Source organism: Chaetodon auriga, chromosome 21, assembly GCF_051107435.1.
Source record: "Chaetodon auriga isolate fChaAug3 chromosome 21, fChaAug3.hap1, whole genome shotgun sequence".
Lineage (NCBI taxonomy): Eukaryota > Metazoa > Chordata > Actinopteri > Chaetodontiformes > Chaetodontidae > Chaetodon > Chaetodon auriga.
The window spans coordinates 14294011-14316883 of NC_135094.1; the positions used below are offsets into that span (position 1 = coordinate 14294011).

Sequence of the window (22873 nt, forward strand, 5' to 3'; positions counted from 1 at the left end):
TGTCAGATAAAAAAAAAAGGAAAAACAAAGATAACCTTGTTAGCAGTGACCCCCAGCACACTACAGAGCACCAAATGTGGACCATAAACTGCTTTTTGGAAAAAAGTTACGCAGCAGGCCGTCAGGCTTCTTGTCTGTCACAAGTCACCCATGCTCAATCCCATTTACAGACACTTGCCCCTTATTCTCCGTGCCTAAAAACACAGAGGAGTATGGGAAATGAAAGATTCTGGAACTTTTTACAACCAGTGGATGTGGTCATAGCTTCTAGTTAGAGCCCTTTTTTACTGTCTTCTATTTCAGAACCTCACGTGGATTAGTGCGACACATCTCACAGGTGCTCATTACAATGACCAGTGTCACCCCTTTCCTGCTTTAACCGCACAGCCATGAGGCGTGCTGAACTGGATTTGACATGAAGCCTGTTAAAAACGTCAGAGCTCTTCGGTTTTGTGAATCCATGCCTGAGAGTGAGGAGCAAAAATACAGGAGATACGCACTCCAGCTCCCTTCAAACCAGGAGCAGGAACAGTGATCCGGGCACATCCTCATCATCACTCTTCCTACTCAGGCACTGCTTTTGTGTATGTTTTAATGCGAGTGTTAATGGAGTGTTGTGGAGGTTGGACACACCGCGAACGGATGCAATCATGATGTCCATGTGTAAAGAGCCCGGTCAGCGCTTCCTCTCTGTGTGTCATCAGTGTGTTTCCAGGCAGTCCAATCAGTGACTGAACTCAAGCACTGGAGAAAGAGCATAGGGAGCAGTTGTGTTTATTATGCTGCATTAAGTCTTTACTCAAAGAACATGTAAGAGTGAGCAGGTGCTTCTGAGCTCTGAGAGTATTTGTTTTACTTAGTAAAAGACCCATACTGGGGAAAATGTTTCATTTAATCCCTTTTAACAAACAGCAATTAGGCTCACTAATGAGACCCTGGGTTAGATGTATTAAGACCTTCATTTATCCTGCTTCTCTTCTCTGTTGGTTCTTTCAGTCTTCCATCTTTCCTCACTTTGTTTTTTCCGCTGACTGCACAGTCAGGCAAACTCACACACACGCATAGATGCATATGCTCTATGCCAGGCCTGTCTGAGTTCACTCACCGGTGTGCTCCTCTGCCTTCAGTCTCTCATCTCCAGCACCCCCTCGCAGATTCTCACTGGTTCTTAATTTAGACAGCTTTCCCCTTGTTCCAAATAAAATACCTGGAGGGGGAGGCAAACTCATAAATCCACTCCTCTAACAACAACAACATCCAGGGTGAGCTCTCTTGATACTAGAGATGAGCTACTACTTCTCCTCCCCCCCTGGGGATCTCTGGTGATTGATTTACATGCAGGCTCAGTCCAATTTACCCGAATGGTTTAGGAGACAAAGTAGTTCCACCTGCTGTGCCGCCATGCACGCCAGGCTGAGAAGGATGGGCCTCTGTGCCATAGGCTCTCCTGGCAGACAGTGCATACAACAAGAAGAGCACCAGAGGAAATCACTGGTTTCATTGGCCGTGAGATACCCCTTCTCTGAGTCAGCCTTAGGACAACATGGATGGGCAGCTGCCAAACAATAAGGACACAAATTTGTTCTTCGTGATGGAAGGGATTTAATCACATTGAATGAAAACATGGCTACACCCCATTTATGAATCGTGTGTCTGGGAGCACTTGAACTCATACCGTACCAGCTGCCTACCAAACTGTGGGTCCTGAGGATAGCTTTCTGTTTCTGTCTCATATCAGTTTTGAGTGAGTGTGGTTTCAGTGTGTATATTGTCTTTGTCGTACTTGCAGCTATTTCTCATTGTAGCCCCCATGTAAAGTGGCCGTATCCATTTGAAATTAATAAAGTGCAAGACACAGACATTGTCTATATACACATTCAAAAGCAAAACGTTGGTATCACCCACTCTTACCTTTGCATCTCCACAAGAATAAGGCTACCTGTGTTGATCGGCTTATATATTTGAACTGAGTGAACTTGCTATAACTAAACACAGAGTATCCACCCAAATAGACTGTTTTCACCAGCCAATGTTTGTCTGCGGGACAGTGCCAAACCAGTAGTGAGAGAGGAAAAAGGCTCTCAAATATGCGGTCATGTGGACACTCTAAAAGGGAAGCATATAGGGACTTTATTATTATGACAACATTTGACTTGACATTTTGGAGTCCCTGACCATGCAAGTCACAACACTTGCACATCCAAAGTTAGACTTCACACAGGTAGGTTACTAAGTTTTTCTAGCATTTGAATTTATTCTCTGTCATTTCTAATCTAATTATTATCCTTTATTGCCCATTTGCCTTTTTAATGTTGAGAGTATGGCACCCTGCACTTCACTGCACATATTGTGTTAGCATGTTGAAACAAAGAAAGAAACACCATGAAGTACAATAATGACGGCGTGTCTGTGTTGCATTGCATCACATTGCACTGTGGTCATGTCAGGTCATGTTTGTTTGATCAACGGGTCTCTAATTGTCATATCAAGTTTGGGTTTGGTGATTTCTGACCCACGTCGCGTTCCGTTGTGTTTGGCTGTATCATAGCAACCAAAGGGGGCGGATATAACTGGGAGAAGTAGCGTCTGGTTTCCATGGACACGGTCGATTAAGTTATTAAATAGAAGAAAAACTTGAAATAAACGGTAAGTTTGCTCTTAATAACATATGTAGACTTATTAGAAAATGGTAGAAACATGTTACGTGTGTTAAGTAAAAGCAGAAAAGGGTTGCAGTTCTGCTAACGATGAGGACTGTATATCAGCTCTGCTAACGGGCTAAAGCCTAAACTGTAGTATTGTTAGCATAGTCAACGCTGTCAGTGTCCTATCGAAACGTCGATTTTAATCTGAATAAAACTTGACAAACAACATAGAAAGTACTTGTTCAAGTATATAACCAGAAAATGTTCAACAAAGTTACAGAAATACTGTAAACCCGTAGACATTAAACACATGTTCTTTTTATTATATATTGACGCTTTAAATCAACGTAAAATACATATACAGCTGTCGACAAACAGGTGGGCTGGAATTGCTTGAGAAATTAGATCTCCAGGATTATCCAGTCTGTTTTCTGACAAAAGTAACTCAAAACTTAAAACAACAGACATGTTAGTTATATTCTAAGTTAATCATTTTAACTGTGAATTGTCTGACCAACAGTTTAAAACCCAAAGATGTTCAGGTTACTGTCACATAATCCTCATAGCTGAGAAGCTTAAACTATATCATGTTTGGCACTTCGTCCTTTAAAATAAATGGCTATTATTCTGTTATCAAAGTAGTTACTGATTAATGTTCTATCAATCATAAAATCACTTATCTGACTCATAGTTTCAACTCTGAAATATGTCAAATTTCTTAGAAATGTCACATGATCTTTTCTTAATATCATGAGTGAAGCATTGTGCTGAACTCTTATAAACCACACACTGATGTTGTTTGTAATTTTTAGTTTCAGAATATCCTAGCCCGTGCCATGGGGGTGTCACTGTCCAGGGCAGCCCAGTGGACCACGGCCAGCTCTGGTACTGGCAAACTGGAGCTCACGGCCATGAATGAGTCCTTGTTGAAAGAAATCCTGCACTTTGTGGAGCAGTTCAGCTCCCAACACCCACAGGAGGCAGAGCATGTGTTCGCAGAGCCGCTCCAGTGGAGTACCACTTTAGTGGCATCTGATTTCAAAACAGACTATGACATCAGGTTGGCCTAATCATGAAGCAGGCAGCTGGCTGGCCAGTGCTTTCAGTATTACGTGTCTGTGCAGGATATGCTGTCACCATGGTGTCCAAATGTATTTTACCTTGGCTATACTCAAAGCAGTGGGCTATAATTAATTTGTTTTTCAGCCTCAGTTAGACTGGGTACATTCCATTTGATTTCATCAGAAGTTCTGATCTACTTTCAGCGTATGGTCAGCTTTGTATCTGATAGCTGGGAAGCAGAGAGGTACAAAAACAAAAATACAGATAGTTATCAGCATTAAAGTTTTTTTTTCTTTTCTTCTCAGTGACTCAAATGTACAATCCCATGAGAAAGACAGTGAAGGGGCTCCATTGTTGCAGCTCTCCCCTCCTAATGTTTACGTACGCAGCTTCAGCCAGCTCTCTAAACTAGTTCTTCTGGCAGATGATAAGAAGCTGGAGGAGGTTCGAGCATGTCTAGAAGGTAAGCATGATGACCACAGGATGAGATTTGAATCTAATTTGCATCCTAAGTAGTCAAGCCACCAACATACCTCCATAACCCACAGACTAAATTTGTTTGTCCTCCTAGTTATTCTCTACAACATCCAATTATGCTGCCATTGGTAATTCTTTACAGATATGTATTTACTTTAGGGCCACTGCCCAAAAGAGATAAGGTAATGTGTATTTGTCTGACAGAAGAATACATGCTGAATATGGTCCAATCCATTTTCATTGCTGGTGGATGTTTTTATGGAGAGAGAATGTTGGTTAAGTTTGTGAAAAGAAAAAATAGAGTACATACGAGGCCTGCTGTATTCTTAGTTTAAAATGAACCCAACTCATGTCGACATTTCTGGAAACGCTGTGATCAGCCTCTGAATCTGAAGATTCTCTCGGCCTACCCTCTTTTCTTGTTCAGAAAATGAAGGCCCCGTGGTTAAGATTCTTGGTCCCAGCTTTGCCAGCATCCTGGAGGAAGACGGCACCCATACTGATGTGCTAAGTCTAGTAAGAAAAGTGAAGGAGGATCAAGGCAAAGACTCAGAGGTCAAAGTCAAGCTGTTCCTGTTGCTCCAAAATATGGATAACCAGCTCCTCAGCAAGTGCCTGAAAGAGATATCTGAGTACGTGTTTCTCCAGCTCTCTCAGCATTCAATCTGATTATCTGTCCATCTTCCATGGCTATCCTCTTTCACTCAGACCTAACCAGTTTTACTACAGCATGCAGTTGTTTTTTATTGGAATAGGCAGTAGATTTTGGAGAAGGAACCATGAGTGAATGAGATGAATTGGATGTTTGTTTTGTTTGTGTTTTTCTCCATTTTCACTGCAGACAAGTGAAGCTTGACCCCACCGCAGTCAAGAAAGAATTGGAACTGTTGAAACAGTTCTGCAGCGAAGGAGAAAACAGAGTGTTGAAGTCGGTTCGATACACATCAGGTTTGAATTATCTCCTCTTTTCAGTGGGTTGCAAGTAAAGCAATTGCTATTAACACTAATGCTGGATATTCCAAAATATAAAAAGTCTGTGTTCTGCCGCCACAAAAGGCATGGAAGTCATTATATCTGTCAGAGTCCAGTTTACCAAGTCGTTAGTCAGTACATGTTTTTTTCCTTCATTGCAGTGTATTATCATGCCCCATGAAAGTGCTCAGTGGCATGTGCAAACCAAGTGGCAAAAGCAGTTTATGTCCCCTTTTGTTTGGTTGAATTGACACCTTTTATGAAAATGCTTCCCCAACCAGCCTTAAAATGCGATTGAAGTGGAGTGAAACTATGACTTCTACCCTGGGCTCATGTCTCACACCTGTGCTTCTTGGAGAACTAAGTCTTTTTAGCAGCCCAGCCAGTTGTGATGATACACTATAAAGTTCACTGCAAATGTCCAACTTTTTTTTTCCTCTTCTTTTTAGATTATGAATTTTCGAATGGCTGTCGAGCCCCTCCGTGGAGACAGGTGCTTGGTGAGATTTGTTACCTTGTGATTGAGCCTTTGGACACTGAGACCCTCTACATCACCTGCAGTACAGCTGGGGTTTTCCTCAATGGGGTAAGACTACATCAGCTGCAGTAGTCGACCTAATATTGTTTTTGTTTTTTGCGTGAGAAAATGTTCAGGGAGGTTACTTTTTGGCAAATAATTTCAGATAGATCAATTCATCATTTTACAGTCGGTATTTGGTATGTAGCACTTATTCTGACTTATTCTGAGTGTCTGTAGCGATCTTGTACCAACATCACAGGACACAGTTGTCAGTTCACTCGAATTATCTCAATTACCCACAAACAGAATTCCTTGTCTGTTCATGTCTATTATGGAGGCCCATTTCTGCCAATGAGATGGAAAATATCCTGCATGTCATCACGATGAGTAACTCATGAAAAAACTGGTTGGCAATGATAAATATGCAATGTCTGGTGAGACTTTCAAAGTAAAGCTTTGCTGAGAAACATTTTAGGTGACATTGCACTTTGGTTAGGTTTAGGAACAGATCATGGTTTGGTTTAAGATTACTGTTTCCATAAAACAATCAAAGTTGACTGGTCTTTTAAGTTTAGAAACTTTGTATGGAGTAGCAAAGGCATTGACCAAGACTGCTATTTTCCAGATCATTTAAAAGTGACTTGAGCTCACTAAGAGTAATCACTTCAGACATTTTTAAATGCCTCTGTACATCGTTCCAGCTGGAAGGGCCAGAGTACTTAAACAAAATACAGTGGTCTACAAGATAACCACACCCAGTAATAAAACATCACGCAGTGAAGTGGTGCACTGCATCCAACGTCTTTTAACACTGGGCATTAAGTCATTAAGAGCAGAACACCATAACCCAATCAAGTTACAAAGAGTGGCAGATACCAGTTTACAAAACAATACGACGACAGCAAAATCTAAGTGTCCGGTGTTTACTTTTTTTTTTGAAAAGTCTCTTAACATAACAAATGTGAGTAAAACAGGCTTGTGTTTTTAATGATGATCAGGTCATAAACTCTGCATCAAAGTTTGATCATAAGTTATGATAAAGTATGATCATAAACATACCTGAAAATTATATGGTCAAATAAATCACCTGCCGATCCTTTAAGTGTCCCCCCAAAGATTCTCCAAGTGTGCTATTGTATAGAGAGCCTCCATAAACTTTCCAAATGTCATGAATCTCCCTGAATGTGTTTGCAATCATTTCTAAGAGAGGATTTTGCACGGTGCAGCACCTTTCACTCTTTCGCTGACTTTGCTGACGAGTCATAGGTTTCCTGCCTCTGTTTCTTCACCTGGAAACGGTTCAGTCAAGGTGAAAAAACTGCAACCTTAAGCCGAATGGGTGACATTCATGCAAATGAAACCTCAAAGAGCAGTAGTGTCTAAAGCCTAATTTAGTGGCTTACATGGTTTTACACTTCCTCTTTGAGGCTGCCTGGAGATACTTTCTAACCTCAGCTATTCCGGCTGACATGTGGGTCACATTATAATTGTGGTTTTTAGAATTAATGAAGCTGTTTTTCACTTTGTTTTCACAGTGCATTAAACAGGAGGGGGAGGAGAGAGGCTACGGACGAACGAGTGATATTTATGAAGACCTGGTAACACTTCTGAAGAGCAGATCTGCACATTTTTCGGAGAACATAAACAAGCAGGTACAGTGGAATACAGGCAAATGCAATTATCATCAACACATTAAGACCTGCTTTTTGTAGCCTTGAATTTTAGCTCCCAAAGCAAAGATGTGTGGGTGCTGAAATGCCTCTTTGTCCCCTGAACAAGGTCCTTCTCTCTAAACCTCTAGATTTGATTCCTGATGCTGTCTGAGTCATATTCGTAAACAGAGTTAGGATTGTGTAATCAGTGTCTGTGCTGCTCCACGCTAGTGAGCTAGTGTCTGGTTGTCACTGTGTTGAAACATTTCTGAATCGACCTCCTCCGTGTTCCAACATCAAAAACAACACAGCCCCATCCCACCCATCATCCACCTCCTCAAAACACACAGACAGACACACACACTGACAGACACGCACACACACACTAGTACTTCTATGCTTGTGAGGACCCTGATTGTCACAATGCATCAATGTGTTCTCCAGCCCCTTAAAATAAGGTCTCATCAACATCACTCACTCTCCAAAAATCCCAAGGTCTGAAATTCAGATTGGTTCTTAAAAGATATATGTACGAACACACACACATTTGCACACAGACAGACACACTCGTATCCAGACATTGAAATATGCGTGATTTATTCAGTAGTGCTATTTCCTGCTTAAGTAATTTGACGACATAACAAATTGCCTCAATAATGGATCCCAGCTGCACCCAAAAATCTGTTAATCGTTTGAAAATATGATCTTTTTTTTCTCACTCGCACCGATGTTTGTTGGAAAATGTTGCATCATCACAGGCTCATCAAAGCCTGTTAAGACCACTTACTACTCACTGCCTGCTTTGTACGGACATGGGTTCTGTTTCTTAAAAGAGGGAAAGGCAACAAGTATATTAGTTTTGAAAGAATCATTGCATTGGCTTTGTTATGATATCATTCTCAGCAAAATAAGTGTGTATTTGATTGGGAATGATATCGTTTAGCCACAGTGCAAATCTGGCTGTCAAAGAAAGTAGAGCTGTCTGAGTAATAGATCTTACAGATGTCAACAAGGGTTGACATGGAGATGAATTTTTCCCAATGATTTTTCCCGATGATTTTCACAGAATTATTCTCCATGTACCTTTGGGGCAAAAGACAACAGACACACAGTTCAGTATTTTTACAAAACTAAACCACTTACTGAATTGTTCCAAGGGATTTTTCAGGCTTTCCAAGATTTAGTTGCACAGTCACTGCTGTATATTGCTGTCTCTAATATGCATTAATGCTCAGTGTCACTGTCTGAGTTTATGCACCATACAGTGAAAATATTCACACAATTCAAAGAAAAAAGTAGCACTAAAAGTTACTGTTTGCTAACAATCCCACAGTGCAGTGCCCCTGATTTTACAGATGTATAAATAATTGTGTGACTTAACATCTGTCCGTGAAGATGCAAAATGACGATGATTCAGAAGTATCCACATTCTCAATTTACTGCTCACAATGGAGCTATTTAGTGTCTAGTGTTGTATATCAGAAGTAGTGAATGAGTGGACAAGGGAGTCATTTTGGAAACAGACTTAGTCTTGTTAAAATGAAATGATACTAAGACTGTACTGTGTAGCGTACACAGTAGAAAAGCACTTCCATTATATCTGTGATGTTGGTTGGTTGATCGGTCCATTCTTTACAGTAGATGATAGATCTAAATGTGCCAGAGTGAGCTGGAATGGGCTTAGTGAAGACTTTAATAAACCAACGAGTAGTGGCAGGTTGAACCGTGTAAAAAAAGACATTCAGGCTTTTATGTTTTATGACTCCTGTGTGAAGAGTGAGTCTGAAAGATCTAAAAATGATGGACAGCCGCAGTAAAAATTGCTGTGAGCGAGTGTGTGGAGGCACAAATCATTGTCAAGGTCTTTTCTTCTGGATTCTTTAACTCCTTTGATATGAGCCTCGCAGTGTCCTGTAACTTTAGTTTCATTCTCACTGCTGAATATTCTCTCTCTGCCTCTACTTGAGCTAATCACCTTCATACGACGGGGTCCATTTAAAAACGCATTGCTTTGAAATTCATTTGATTGATTGCTGACGACAGCAATCAAATGGTGCAATATGCATCCTGTGTCTGAGATATTAAGTAATTGCAGTCATTCTTGGGGACATGAGCCATTCCAGTTTTAATTTGAGAAAGCAATAGCAGCAGCGTCTGTCAGAAACACAATCTTGCATAGCTCCGGCTCAGTTCCCTGATTGCAGTGCAGAGAGCCCAAACTTGGAAGACGATAGCCAAAGATAACAACACCTAATCTCCAAACGTATCTGCTCGTTTCCAATGTGAGGAAGCAGGTCTTTTTTAACAAGTCTATTAGATCGGACAACCTCAATCAATTGAGCAGAGGCAGCCAAAGGAGACGAGGGCTGCAACACAGGGAGGAAGCAGACTCGCCCTCTCTGCTCAGTGTTGTGGATTCGTTTTGACATCACAGCGTGATTGGAAATTGGACATGCTGCGTATTTGCATGCACAAGACGCTCACTGAAAAGTGAAAACTCCCTGGGTTGTGGATTTGTTTTCGTTTTTCACATCCTGAAATTAATATAGACTGCCTCACTGTCATAATCAGTCAGTAGAGACTGCTTGAATCTTGCCACTGACAGATGTTTTATGGCCAATGGCTTCAGATTTGCTGCCCTACTGATTTTCCATCAGTATGGATCAAGTAATTAGATACAAGTCTACCCCAAACACATGTAGATAGTTGGCGTTTATGTTTTAGTTGTCAAATGCTGGGGGAAAAAAAGACAATTGAAGAAATCAGAAAAGTGCTAATGATTGAATGTCACCTGTGATAAAATAAACTGCAGGCGTCAGTCCTGCTTAACACAGCATTTGTTTCCAGGGCTGCAGTCTTTTCAAATGCAGAGCGGCACCTGTAATATGACTTTTTACTGTGGCATGTCAAGGAATTTGGAGTGTTCCCCTCTATGTAAGTGCATGGACTTTGTCCATTTCACATATAATAGAATTAAAGAAGGTTGGTTCGCCTAATAAAGTCAGACTGTAGGTCTGTGGTTGGATGAATTGACTTGTATGTTTCCAATAGCTGGTCACTTTGTGTTTTATGAAAAACAAGTCTTTGGCAAAGTGATTGGGCATGCTTGGCTCCAGCCTGTGCATGAACACAAGCCATAGAAATACACCTTAATTCTTTTTCCCTGCCCTTAAAAATGTTGAGCCCCTAACAAACAATGACAGTCTGAGCTATGTCTGCAAGGCAGGTGTCTGTGATTAAAAACTCTCCTGCCTGCAAACCATTCATATGTGTCTTATTGGCATTCGTATATAGGTTGTAAAGTTTGGTATAAGGACCTTCAAAACTTCAAAAAAAAAAAAAAAAAAATCATAACTGAATAACAGTGACACAAAGGCGTTACTTTGTCTGTGCCAAGCTGCAAGGTTTTAGGTGGAGGAATGTACAGACACAATAAACTTTTTGATACTGTTCAGCCAATCAACAGAGGGGGACCTCTTGTGTAAAGCTTTGGGAAAGTGTTATTTTATTCCAATGCCTCAATAAAGACTGAATTGTTATGCAGGTCTGCATATTGTTGAGAACGAGCTTTTATGTGAATTTTATGTTTTTCATGTGTCAGTGATATTGTTCTCTTCTCGCAGTGAAATGGCCAACACTTTGTCAGACATTAAAATGTAATGTGTCTCAAATAATGACGAGAGTGAGGCATCGTATCAGATGGCGGGTGGAAAATATGGCGCACAGCTTCATAAGAAGCACAAGTGAACATTAGAATGACTGTTTTGTTTTAATAAGCATCATTCAGAGGAATTTACAACCAGTATATACGGTTTTACAAACGAAATTTATTGTATATCTCACCACTAGAATTTTGGTGTGAATTGAAATTGCTCTTTTTCTTCACTACTCCGGCCTTTGTCTTTTTCCACTTACCAACAGGATTTTGCAGTTCAAGAACTTCCATCAACACAAGAGATCCAGCATGTGGAATCGGTTGATGCAGAGGAACAAGGCCAACCCCAGAGGTCTTACGAGCAACAGGAAAAGAATGTGCATGAGAAGGCGAGACAACAGCATACGCCGAACAAGGCAGGCGGCGAGAAGAAATATGAACCATGTCCGAGATGGAAGAATCTCCGTCTCATGTCTCCATGTGGGTATGTAATAATTCCTCTCGTAAGATGTGTCCTGAAATATCTTCAGGCTACCACGTAACATGCGCGGCGGGGATCCCTCTGGTTGAGGAGATGAGCTTTAGACGACAGTGATGTCAAGCTTTGTCACGTGTTCATTGCGTCTGCCAGCAGTCACACATTATAAAGAGATGGTTTTATGGTTTATAAATTTTAGGGCAAGTGCAAATATTCCTGATTACACAATGATCTGAGTTAATAAATACATTCACGGTGTGGAAACCCTTTCTGCCCAATTACAGACAGAAATGTTGGGAAAAAGTCTTAGAAAAAATCCCCAAAAGATCTATCACATATGGTCTTTGATTGATAAATAGATCTAGCAAGCGCTGAGCTGTTGCAGCTGTACCTTGTGATAACTATACCCATTTGAGGAGGAATTGGCTCAAGATAAAAGTATCTCAATTGCTAAAAAAAAAAAAAACCCGCTGAACCCTTGTCTCGAATTGTTAAATAATGATTATGTTAGAAAAATAACCATTTTCAAAATAGAAGCAGGCATAATGACTCTTATTTCACATCATTATAGTAAAACAGAGGAAAAGAAACCCAGTAAGAGCTCTGGAAAGGAGAAGTCTGCTGAAGTACAGAAGAAAAAGCTGGGACCAGGAGCCAAGACCAAGATGAAAGCAGAATTCTCTGTGTCCTCTTTACCGGGACGCCTGTCCTCCCAGAAAATGTAAGTGTCTGAACTAGCTCTCCTTTGTCGGAATCTATCAGGACTCTTTCTTTCTCTGCAGGTATAGTAACCCACAGTACACAAGATTTCGGGACTGATAAGAAAAACTAAATGTTGTTTACCAGTGGGGAACTTTGTAGTGGAAGTTTAACCTGCAAATACATCAGCCGCTGTATTGAACAAGAACCTATGTAAAAACGTTTTCCGGCTCTTGGCAGCTATAGCTCCTCAGCTGTCTCCATACTTGCATCTGCCAATGAACACAGACTGCTAGCATCATAACTTGATGCTAGCCACTGTTCACTGATAGAATTCCTTACTGCTCATCAGTTATTGCACAAGCAATAAAGACCTTAGGGTGCATTCACTCAATCACAGTAATGACTCCAACACCACCCAGGACAGTGTATAGGTCTGGCAGCTTCATGAAGGCCTTGTTCAGTGTTTCTGATGTGGCTTCCTGCAAAACACTGGCTCATATCGGCTGGCTCCTTCTGATAATAGGTTCCCCTGGCAATGCTATTTTGTATGTACATGGGAACTGTCTCTCAGTGGCCCCATTTGAAAGCGTACCAAGTTTCATTGCTCCACAGTTCCCAATTTTCATGATACAGTTATCCAAGTGGCCCGAGCAGCTTCAAAAAGCCATCTGCATTTCTGTTTGCATCAATAGCTTAACAAGAGTTTTTGCTCTGTATATGATGAAGACTCCAGTCTTCCCATGACATTAATCCAATCTTTATTTTCCTGCTGCTTGGATTCTGAGGAAGTTCAAACTTGACACTTGAATTTCAAAATCCTTAATGGGTCTCCTTGTGTGGGATGACCCGAGTCTGTTTTTCCATTTAAAACACAGGAAAAGAGATTTAATGATATTGTATTCCATCCGTTTTGCCTGGCTATGGATTGTCTAGTTGTCACACTAACCCCCACCTTTGTAGATTGTTATCTGACATCTATTGTCCACTGTTATCTGCTCTTTTCTGTGCAGTAAGACCCCAGCAGGAGCCGTGCCGGTGGACACTTTCAGTGAAAGTTCATCTGAGAGTGAGGAGGAGGAAGAGCAGCCGGAGCGCCGTCCGGAGAGTAACACAGATCTGCCTTCTGAATACTGGCAGATCCAGAAACTGGTCAAGTACCTCAAGGTATGGAAACGTTACCCTGCAGACCACTGTTTTCTTCCTTTTCCAACCCAGAATGGTGATTTGCACTACAGCAAGTGAAGTCAGGCCACAACAGAGAGGAAACATTAATGTCCGTGCTCTTTTCCTCCTCCATCTGAGTCAGTGTTCAACTTTCAGAAACCTCTTCAGAATTACAATGCATGGAAAATAATACTCAGTCATGGAGGTACAGGGGAATTTAGGATAGCATCACGAAAATGTAATTTTCCAATCACATCATCCCACCTGCCTATTGTGTCTCAGTCATGTCAAAGTGCCACTCAGTAAAAACGAAGGTGATTAAATAAAGTGTAGGATGCTCCCACTTTAAGCAGTGCTTTGTAGGAAGAGATGCTTATTGAAGTGGTTGGCTCGGCACGTGGATTCCTGGTTTCTGACACAGGCCTGTTTGGTTGCACATGTGAGCCAAGGCACAGGGGAAAGAGCTGTCTGACGGCAGCAGATGTACGCACAGTTTGCCCACACCGCAGAAGCATAAAAATGAAGCGGGCCTGTGATAGGTCTGACAGGGCATATGGTGAATATTAATGTGTCAAAAAAACATGGAAGGAAAAGAAAAGAGGATAGAAACGCCAATGACCCAGACTGGCTGGCAATACTGCTGACCACTTGACTTCAGAGATTACCCTACCTCACTGAGCGGTCTCTATTATCTATTTATCTGGACACTATCATTCAGACAGATTATATTAAAACAGACTGTGTTCATTGTGACAGGAATGTGTTTTGTTGCAAACCTGTCCTCTTCTATTTCACAGCAGAAGCACCTTAAATGCTGCTTCAACTCAAAGAAATTTAAATGAGTTCATGTTATTTCAGGGTGTCATAATAGTCTACTTTACATAGTTTTAGCATATGATTTCTGATATGAGCAGCAGATTTTTTTTTCTGTGTCTTGGTGCTAAATAAGATCGTTCACAGTGCAACAGAGTAAATCTTTTAGAGAAAATCCTGCTGTAAAGTTCAACCCGAGGTGTATATTTTTAGCTCTGCAAAACAGAATATAATAGAAGGAAATTCCCACTCGAAAAGCAAGCGGCTATTCCTTTCCAGAGAGGAAAAAATATGATGTAAATGATATGAAAGAGACACATTCAGATTAAAAAAAACCTCACTGGTTTGCATATTTTCTGCTTTTCAGCAGCACTATAGCATGAGCTTTAGGATTGTGTGTGTGTTCCTACTTCGACAAGATGCAGCGCTGCACTAACCAACATGTCCCAGCTTTCTATCTGTCTGGAAACCACACAGCACAGTTATTTATGGGGTTTGTCCAGTAGTCATTTTATAATATCATTACCATCAGACGCTGAAACTTACCATGAGCCAAGTTAAATATCTGTTTTATTTTAGGAGGAGATCTTTTTTCCTCTTTCCCTTGCACTATAGACAGCCGTTTGTACTCTAGGAAGTTTAACGCTTTCATAAAGCGACACATGGATGTTCTGTTTTGTGTTTTAATGATATTTATGTAGGAATATTTGCCTAAGGCTCTGATGTGTTTGTTTTTATACTTGTATGACTGTGAGATCTGTGCCTGTGAAATGGTTACATGGTCTCTCACAAAATCCAGCACGCAGATTTCAGTCAGTGTTCAGCAAGTCATGGCTTTAAACAGTACCTTTGTGTTTGTGTGGGTTTACGTACGTACTGTTGGAGATGTCTGTTACACGCTGACATGGAAAACAAGTTTTAACATAATTCGCTTCCCTTATTCCAGTCTGTAATGCATCACTGCCACAGTATAAGCAAACATTTGATCCTACTTTGTATTTTAGCATATATACTTATAGGCTGTACATTTATAGCTACATACACAGCATATAGGCCTTTATTATTATGGAAAGCAGTCTGGACACGAGACAAGCTAAGCAAGAACTTTGCTAAAAAGTCTAGTGTTGTTTTTACAAGTCAAGACTGAGTAACTTCACACGGCGAGTTTAGCAACTAAGACTCAAATGTCATCTGGCTATTTTGTCTCTTTATAAATAAAGACAAAATTCACCAGCTGCTATCAGTTAGGTTGGCCTGTGGCTTTCTAAACATAAAACAATTTTCATATTCTCACAGATATAAATATTGTGTCTGATATGCAATATGTTACCAGTTAACAGATAAACATTTCAATATTGTGTGTTGTAAACATTTTCATAATTTACTTTTTACAATATTCATTTCTTTTTTTTTTTTTGACTGAGCAGATGGATTTTTCCCATCTTTCCTGGACAATCATAATGAAAGGATAATTCAGCAGACCGCTTTTAAAAAGTGTCACCATGAGTTCAGCTTTTCTCCATAGCTTTAAACTTAATCACTTCAAGTTTCCCTGAAGTGTGAAAATTCTGTAGATTATCAAGCTGAGCTGAGTCCTTGACACGCATGAGATTGTGCTCAGCCCTCATTAAGGCAGCTCCCCCTCTGCTGGGCAGTCACAGTACTGCTGGCCTGCTCTTCTCTCATGAGAACCAGTCTACTAATTGCTACGCTAAAACTAATCCTGTCTCCAGTGTACAAGAGCCAGCATCCACTCATTCTCTCAACAGAAGTGAATTTGTTGCCAATTATGTTCTAAGTACTTAAGCATTTTTGATGCCTTTTTAATAACTACACCACTAAATTAAAACATTTAATTTTAGTGCCTGTAATACATTTACAACATGTCTAATCTGGAGAATTTACTTACAAGAATAATTGCATCATTTCATTCACATGAGCTAAGCAACTTTTCAATTCAAAGACCTGACGAGACATTTGCTCAGCGTGCGCTGCACTCATTTTACGACAGAGAGGCCTATTAAGTGATCAAGTTTTATGTTATAGGAGATCCTATGTCAAATATGAAGCAAGAAACAACCAGTGATCTTTCATTCTGTCCCTGCAGTACTTTCCCCATAATAGAGCAGGAGATTGGGTTTGTTCTTGTCATTAGTATCCTTGCCTGTAAGTCTGCTGTAGACTGCAGAGAAGTATGAAACCTCATGCATCCTCCATGGCTCGACCTGTGCCAAGACCCGCTTCTACTCTCTTACACTAAGCTCTATGAAGCGCTGGCAGTGGCCCGAACCCCGCTGTCACCAGTCCAGTATTGCAGACATACACTCCTATGTATCTCAGCAATTATACTCAGTATGCACGTTTACCCCTGTTGGCATGAAGTCCACGCCAAACACACACTCATGCACAAAATATTTGCAACAAAATGATATTAAGAAAAGAGCCTGAGGTCAACAGGGTATCACTGACAGCTCTATTAACCCCATCCCTGCTCCCACATGCTGGGGACTGTGATTTATAGGCCTGGAGTGGCTCAGGCAGGGCAGTCTGTGTCTGCAGAATCCCGTCTGCTGCTCCAGAAGAACCAGACTAGAATAAGACCTCCATTCAGTCCTGTGAAAGCATCAGCTATTTAGTAGCTCAGGCTCAGACACCTGCAGTAAAGGAAGAGACAAAATGCGTAAAGCATCTTTAAGTGGCTGACATCAGCTTTACTTCATGAATGCAATTTGATCCCTCAAACTGCTTAATCACCTCTGAATCCATTTTTGATTATACAACTTGATGAGTCAAGGGGATTAAGTATTTATACAACTGGCTTTAATCATTACAAGATGAGCTGCCATTAAACTGCTGATTAATGAGTATCATCCACCTAAATAGCATGTTGCAAATTCCAGGGTGGTCCTCCTATAAATTCTCTTAATGGGATGTGTTACTGTGGAGGGAACTGTAGTTGCATAAATATTAGTGTTGCGATATTTTTTACATACACCCTGTCATTAGATAACCGCAGCCTCAATAGGTTTTACAAATTTCCTCTCACTTCTTTTTACCTTTTTTGTGATTTGTATTATCAGTATAGGATACACTGGATGATCCCACATGAAAGGATAGGAGATAATGTCATCCCACAATTCTTTGTGGCAGCAACATTTAAAGTGACGCACTAATGAAACGATCAACAAATCACGTTGCACCTTCACAGCCTGTATCAGCCGTAACAGCTCCAGGACAACCAAATCACTTCACGGTGTTTTCTGAGTTGTGGTTCTTAAGCTATTATATGCATAGACTCATAATCACATAATCAGCATATTAAGCATAACACAGTCCGTCTTTCAAGAAAAATGGGTCAGATGATGTTTTTAATTCAAAATAGTTAATAGTGCAGAGCAGTGAGGATACAGACGTTTCCTAGAGGAGATGAGCAAAGCCAAAACATGGATCTACTGTATCTGCCTGTTACTGTTAACAGAGACTCCAGTCTGCAGTGTACTTCATACGCTTCATTTATAAGCCTCACAACTGTAGAGTAACATTAGGCTTCACAATCAAAGAAAGTTTTTAGATCAGGTCGACATTTCTGTGCATATTCTCACACTTCCTGTCTCCTGCCCATCCATGTGAGCTCTCTCTCTGAGAGAAACAGACCCAAAAAGATTTTTTGGTATATGAAAAGAAAATTAACTTAGCATTGGTATACGTATTGATTATTGAAAGCCAAGCCAGTAGGTTATGGCATACAGTTAGCATATTTTCACCAAGATGGAACACAGATATTACACTGCTTTTTGAATTTCTTGTTCCGAGGTCGAATAGTGGTTGAATTGGTTCCACTTTTAGCATCTGCCCCTATCATGCACAGAAAGTCAAAGATATTTCACCATAAAAGATTGTCAGATGTTGTCAATGTTTTAAAGAATGTCGACAATACTTCAAGACCAAAGCTAACAAAAATGAAAGCACATGATCTCTTTTCTGTTCTCCCAGCTATCACTCCTAAACATAGCTTTTTTCATTGTTTTTACAAGGTATGAACCTCGCCTGCTGAATCCTTTGAAGAGTGAGAATGGAGGAGACAAAGGAAGCAGTAGATCCACTGCTGTTAATGGGCAAATGGTTCACATTTAGGCTAGGCATCATGATATGGAGAACACATGTGGCTGTTATCCTGCTGTGTCAGAGCACTGCTTTGTGAGGGAGATATGATCAAACACCACTTTAGACTGCGGTATAGGTCTACGCTGATGAGCCAGCCCCTCCAACAGCTGCATGAAACAGATTAGCCTCCCAGCGTTCCATATAGTGATACGCTATTTTTGACTTACATGGGTAGCTGATAGCAGGACATGCTACATTCTTATGTTTAGTTGAAATAATCTATTTAGGACGGTCCTGAAGTCTCAGATTGTTTGCGAAGTGTGCAACTAATAAAGACCTATAAATCTTGGAATGGTAGAGGCGACCTTGAATCCACTAGATGAGAATTCTATCTGTAGCACATTTAAACCACGGTGAAAAAGGAATAATATTTGATTGTTCACTTGCCAGGAGATTTTGGACTGAAGGTTTCAGTGTCACATATCAAAGCCACGTAGCAGGTCTAGTATTACAGCAGCTAACCTTTTTTCAAACCATGAGCTTCTGTTTTATCTGACTACTGATTTTTCCCCTTCTCATGATCAAAACCATTGCATGTCAACAAAGTTATGCAATCGCACATGATACAGACTAAATATGGTGATGTGAAAAACACCATTGCTGCCTTCCTGGACAGTATTTTAACCATCTCAAAGCACCAACCCTAAGACTGGTATTTTGAGTGCCATAATGCTGTCAACATCCATCCACAGCCAGGACATTATGTGGATTTATGCAGTGTGAGGAGAATATGAAAAAAGACAACAAGTATTTGGACACTAAATTTAGGAGAAGTCAGGTTCTGACACTGCCACATGTTTCAGGATTTGACCACACATACTCTATCTAAATCTCTGTATTGTTTATTTTTTCAGTGAACACACTGTAGTTAAGTGGCAATAAAACCTAATGAGTTTTCTGCCCTCATGTGTGCAGAGTGGCTTGTATTTGAATCAGCCCCCCCCCCCCCAAAGCACTTGTTGACTTAGCAGTGTTGTAGTTACGAAGTTGCTAATCACTAGTGTGCAGGTTTAAAATTAGTGTGTGTATAGCAACTGTCAAAACATATTCCGCTTTTGAAATGCTAACTCGTCATTAGTTTCAATGTTTCGGTGCTAATAGTGTTCTTTTTCATCTTAAGGTCAATGTCTGATGGTTTCTGGGTTTGGCACTGTTCTCAAAGACCAGTGCTCTGTTAACAAATGGTTTGTTTCCATCAGTGTTTGCTACCACAAAGCTAAACACTTAGCAGGCTTTTGTATAAACAAAACAACCCCAGCAGGAGTGATATTATGGGGGAAACAACAGACGGCGGGGAGGGTTGGGGGGTGAGGGGTGGAGGGAGGTTTGTACCTTTTCCAAATATCTGCTTAATGTTTAATTCTCTCCTCCTCTCTTCCCCTTTGTCTCCCTTTTTCATTCATTCATTCATTCATGTATGGCATTATTATTACAGGGAGGCGACCAGACAGCCACTGTGCTCACTCTGTGCGCCATGATGGACTTTAATTTGATGCAGGAGACGTGCCAACTGGCCATCCGGGATGTAGGTGGCCTTGAAGTCCTCATTAACTTGCTGGATACAGATGAAGTCAAATGCAAAGTGAGTAGCTGTGCCAAAGCTGGACCTGGATGGCCTGCAGGCATAAACAGAGCCGGTCGTGTGTGCCAGTCTGTGTTTTAGTTTTAGTTACAGAAACACAAGCGCATGGTAGAGAGCGTGCCTTTAAAGACACAGGGTAGCAATTATTCTCCAGTGTAACTAATGACGTGTGGGTGCTTTTTAACCCAATTTCATTACGGCTTTCTGTCCTGCCTATTTTTAGTAGAAATGTGGGTGAATGTTTGGCTACTAGGTATTGCTGTATGTTCTTTTAGCACAGATGGAGGCCTCATGTTGGCATAGACACAACAACTTCTTCTCCATAAAACAAACCTATCATTTTTAAAATATCTGACAGAGTGTGAAAATTTCTTGTGTGTGTTTTTAGATTGGATCTCTGAAAATCCTAAGAAAGATCAGTCACAACGTCCAAATCCGTCGAACCATCGTTGACATGGGAGGCCTGCAGAGCATCGTGAAAATTCTGGACTCACCAGTCAAGGACCTCAAGGCCTTAGCTGCTGAGACCATTGCTAATGTGGCCAGGTTTCGCAGAGCAAGGAGAACTGTCAGGCAGTATGGCGGTATCAAAAAACTGGTGGGTAAAAGAAGTAGCAGTGGGAGAGAAAACTGCAGGCCAGAACGTGATCTTTCTGTGATCATGTTACGTCCTACAGTGACAGATTTTCTATCAAAACAGTATGGCTGTGTCAGCTAGTTTGTGATTTAGTACAAACCTTTTTGAACTAACTGACACCATGGAGCCTCATGATTTTAATGCAATCCACATACTACCCTTACTATTTTGTTTAAACTGGAAAACACGTATCCAGACTTTGCTGAACTACGTTTTGATGCACGGCAGATCAATCACCCACTCATGCCCTTTTCACACTGTATGCAGTTGCCAGATAGTGGCCCATCCATCCATTTTTCACCCAGTTTTTGAAAACAGCAGAGTGGGTGCTGGGGTAAAACAGATAGAATGTCCCCTACATCCTCTGACCTGCATTCATGTTTGTTGACAGAGGGACCTGTGATTAAAGCCTCCATGCCTTGTATATTTTCCTCAGCCCCAAATCGGATGTTCTCATGTGCAAGTCACTCACGGAGGCAGATTAATTTCACGCTATGCTACGAGACCACCTTTGAACTGTGCTGTGTGTAATAGCTTTGCCTGCTCTGTCTCACTGGCCAGGAACTATGGATTAGAACACTGAATGATGGCCATAAACCGTCACACTGCGCTTTCAGGCCTAACATCAACATCTATGCTGACAGTTTTCCACTCATAGCATCTCTGGCTTTTTCATCCTTGTGGACACATTGGTAATAGAATTTTAATTACACCCTTAATCACAGCCAACAACTTGCTATCCCATCTGGAACCATCACTCGAATCCTGCAAGCAAACTTTTCAGAGTCCTTGAATTGATGTATATGGAAGTTTCCTGCTTAAACTCGTGTGGTCTGCATGAGTGTTTGCACACAATTTCATGTTTTTCTTTATCCACATCTAAGTTTGGGTCTCTTGTCTCTCTGCTCAGGTAAAGCTGCTGGACTGTGTGCCTAATTTAGCCAACCTGACTGCAAACCAGGAGAAGGATGTAGAGGTGGCTCGCTGTGGGGCTCTGGCACTGTGGAGCTGCAGCAAGAGTACCAAGAACAAGGAGGCCATCCGTAAGGCCGGGGGTATCCCTCTGCTGGGATGCCTGCTCAAGTCTCCACATGAGAACATGCTTATTCCTGTGGTGGGCACCCTGCAGGAGTGTGCCTCAGAGGTGTGGGGATCACATACTGTATATTGTATTTCATGTGGCACACATTGAAATACAGATAAAAACTATAGGAGAATTAAAAAAGTTAGATTCAACAGTTCATGTCTGCTAATTGCTGTCACTGCAGGAAAGCTACAGAATCGCCATTCAGTCTGAGGGCATGATCAAGGACTTGGTCAAAAACCTAAGCAGTGACAATGATGAGCTACAAATGCATTGTGCCAGTGCAATCTTCAAGGTACCTGCTTTCCACACTTTTGCCTTTGTGGTACACATAGTCTATGAAACACATGAACAGAACTGTAAAAAGGGACAAAAAGGTTTTCTGAGACTTCTTTGTCTCTTAATTCAACCCAGCCTGCAGAGGCATTCATGTAGATCTTGACCCTCTCTTTTGCTTTGCAGTGTGCAGAGGACAAACAAACTCGTGACCTGGTTCGTAAGTACAAAGGTCTGCAGCCGCTGGTTTCACTGCTGAGCAAGGCGGACAACAAGCAGCTCCTGGCCGCTGCCACCGGGGCCATCTGGAAGTGTTCCATCAGTATGGAGAATGTGGCTAAGTATGCCGGGACTCAGGGTCTCACATTATTACCTCTCATTAACACACACACGAACTTAACATACCAGAGATACAGAAATGCACTGCAGCCATATCTTTTGGGATGTATGACTACATGTTTGTAATTAGTGGTCACACATTAGTATGACTTTGATAAATCACTCATTATGCACAGGAACAGCAGTGTAATGAACCTCTGTGTAAAAACAATTAGGCATTTCACCCACATGTTCCCAAAACCTATGGAAAATATGTTTGCTAAGATGATGTGGTTAACAGCAGTCATACCGTTTGTGAATATAGAATATCAGCAAGGGATTCAACTGACTTGCGTGCATTATGCCGTCATGCCATCATCACATGTGTTTCTTTTATGGGGTGCTCTTATTCAGTCATGACTAGCTGTGTCACTTTTTCCACTCACATGCTGTTGTCATATCTCCCTTTCCTTTACCACTGTTCCTGGTTGAAGTGATTATTTGCCTAAAATGTAAAGTTTTTTGCACAGATTCTACTTGCTCTGATCTTTTATGTGAGTGTTTGCTGCTAGAATTCAATCTTTTCCACTGTTAACAAAGGCTCAAGTAAATGTGCTGATTTTATAGACTTCAGTGATGTGTTACTCAAGGCCTGTTAGTCTTGAAGCAAGC

At 41.1% G+C, this 22873-nt stretch overlaps 1 protein-coding gene across 2 annotated transcripts in view; it reads left to right on the top strand.

Moving 5' to 3' along the window:
- odad2 (outer dynein arm docking complex subunit 2) overlaps nucleotides 1-22873 on the top strand; it is a 49833-nt gene that overhangs the window by 9989 nt on the left and 16971 nt on the right. Inside the window, exons 5-18 of one of the 2 annotated variants that reach the window (XM_076760875.1) lie at nucleotides 3458-3705; nucleotides 4013-4170; nucleotides 4612-4816; nucleotides 5026-5132; nucleotides 5606-5742; nucleotides 7212-7328; nucleotides 11250-11467; nucleotides 12033-12182; nucleotides 13174-13327; nucleotides 19740-19886; nucleotides 20275-20484; nucleotides 21434-21667; nucleotides 21792-21902; nucleotides 22070-22224. In XM_076760875.1, coding sequence (XP_076616990.1) covers nucleotides 3482-3705; nucleotides 4013-4170; nucleotides 4612-4816; nucleotides 5026-5132; nucleotides 5606-5742; nucleotides 7212-7328; nucleotides 11250-11467; nucleotides 12033-12182; nucleotides 13174-13327; nucleotides 19740-19886; nucleotides 20275-20484; nucleotides 21434-21667; nucleotides 21792-21902; nucleotides 22070-22224 — 2327 coding nt within the window. In that variant the 5' untranslated portion in view covers nucleotides 3458-3481. Of the gene's footprint in view, nucleotides 1-3457; nucleotides 3706-4012; nucleotides 4171-4611; nucleotides 4817-5025; nucleotides 5133-5605; nucleotides 5743-7211; nucleotides 7329-11249; nucleotides 11468-12032; nucleotides 12183-13173; nucleotides 13328-19739; nucleotides 19887-20274; nucleotides 20485-21433; nucleotides 21668-21791; nucleotides 21903-22069; nucleotides 22225-22873 lie in introns of those variants that run through there. The other variant, XM_076760876.1, reaches the window with a different exon arrangement.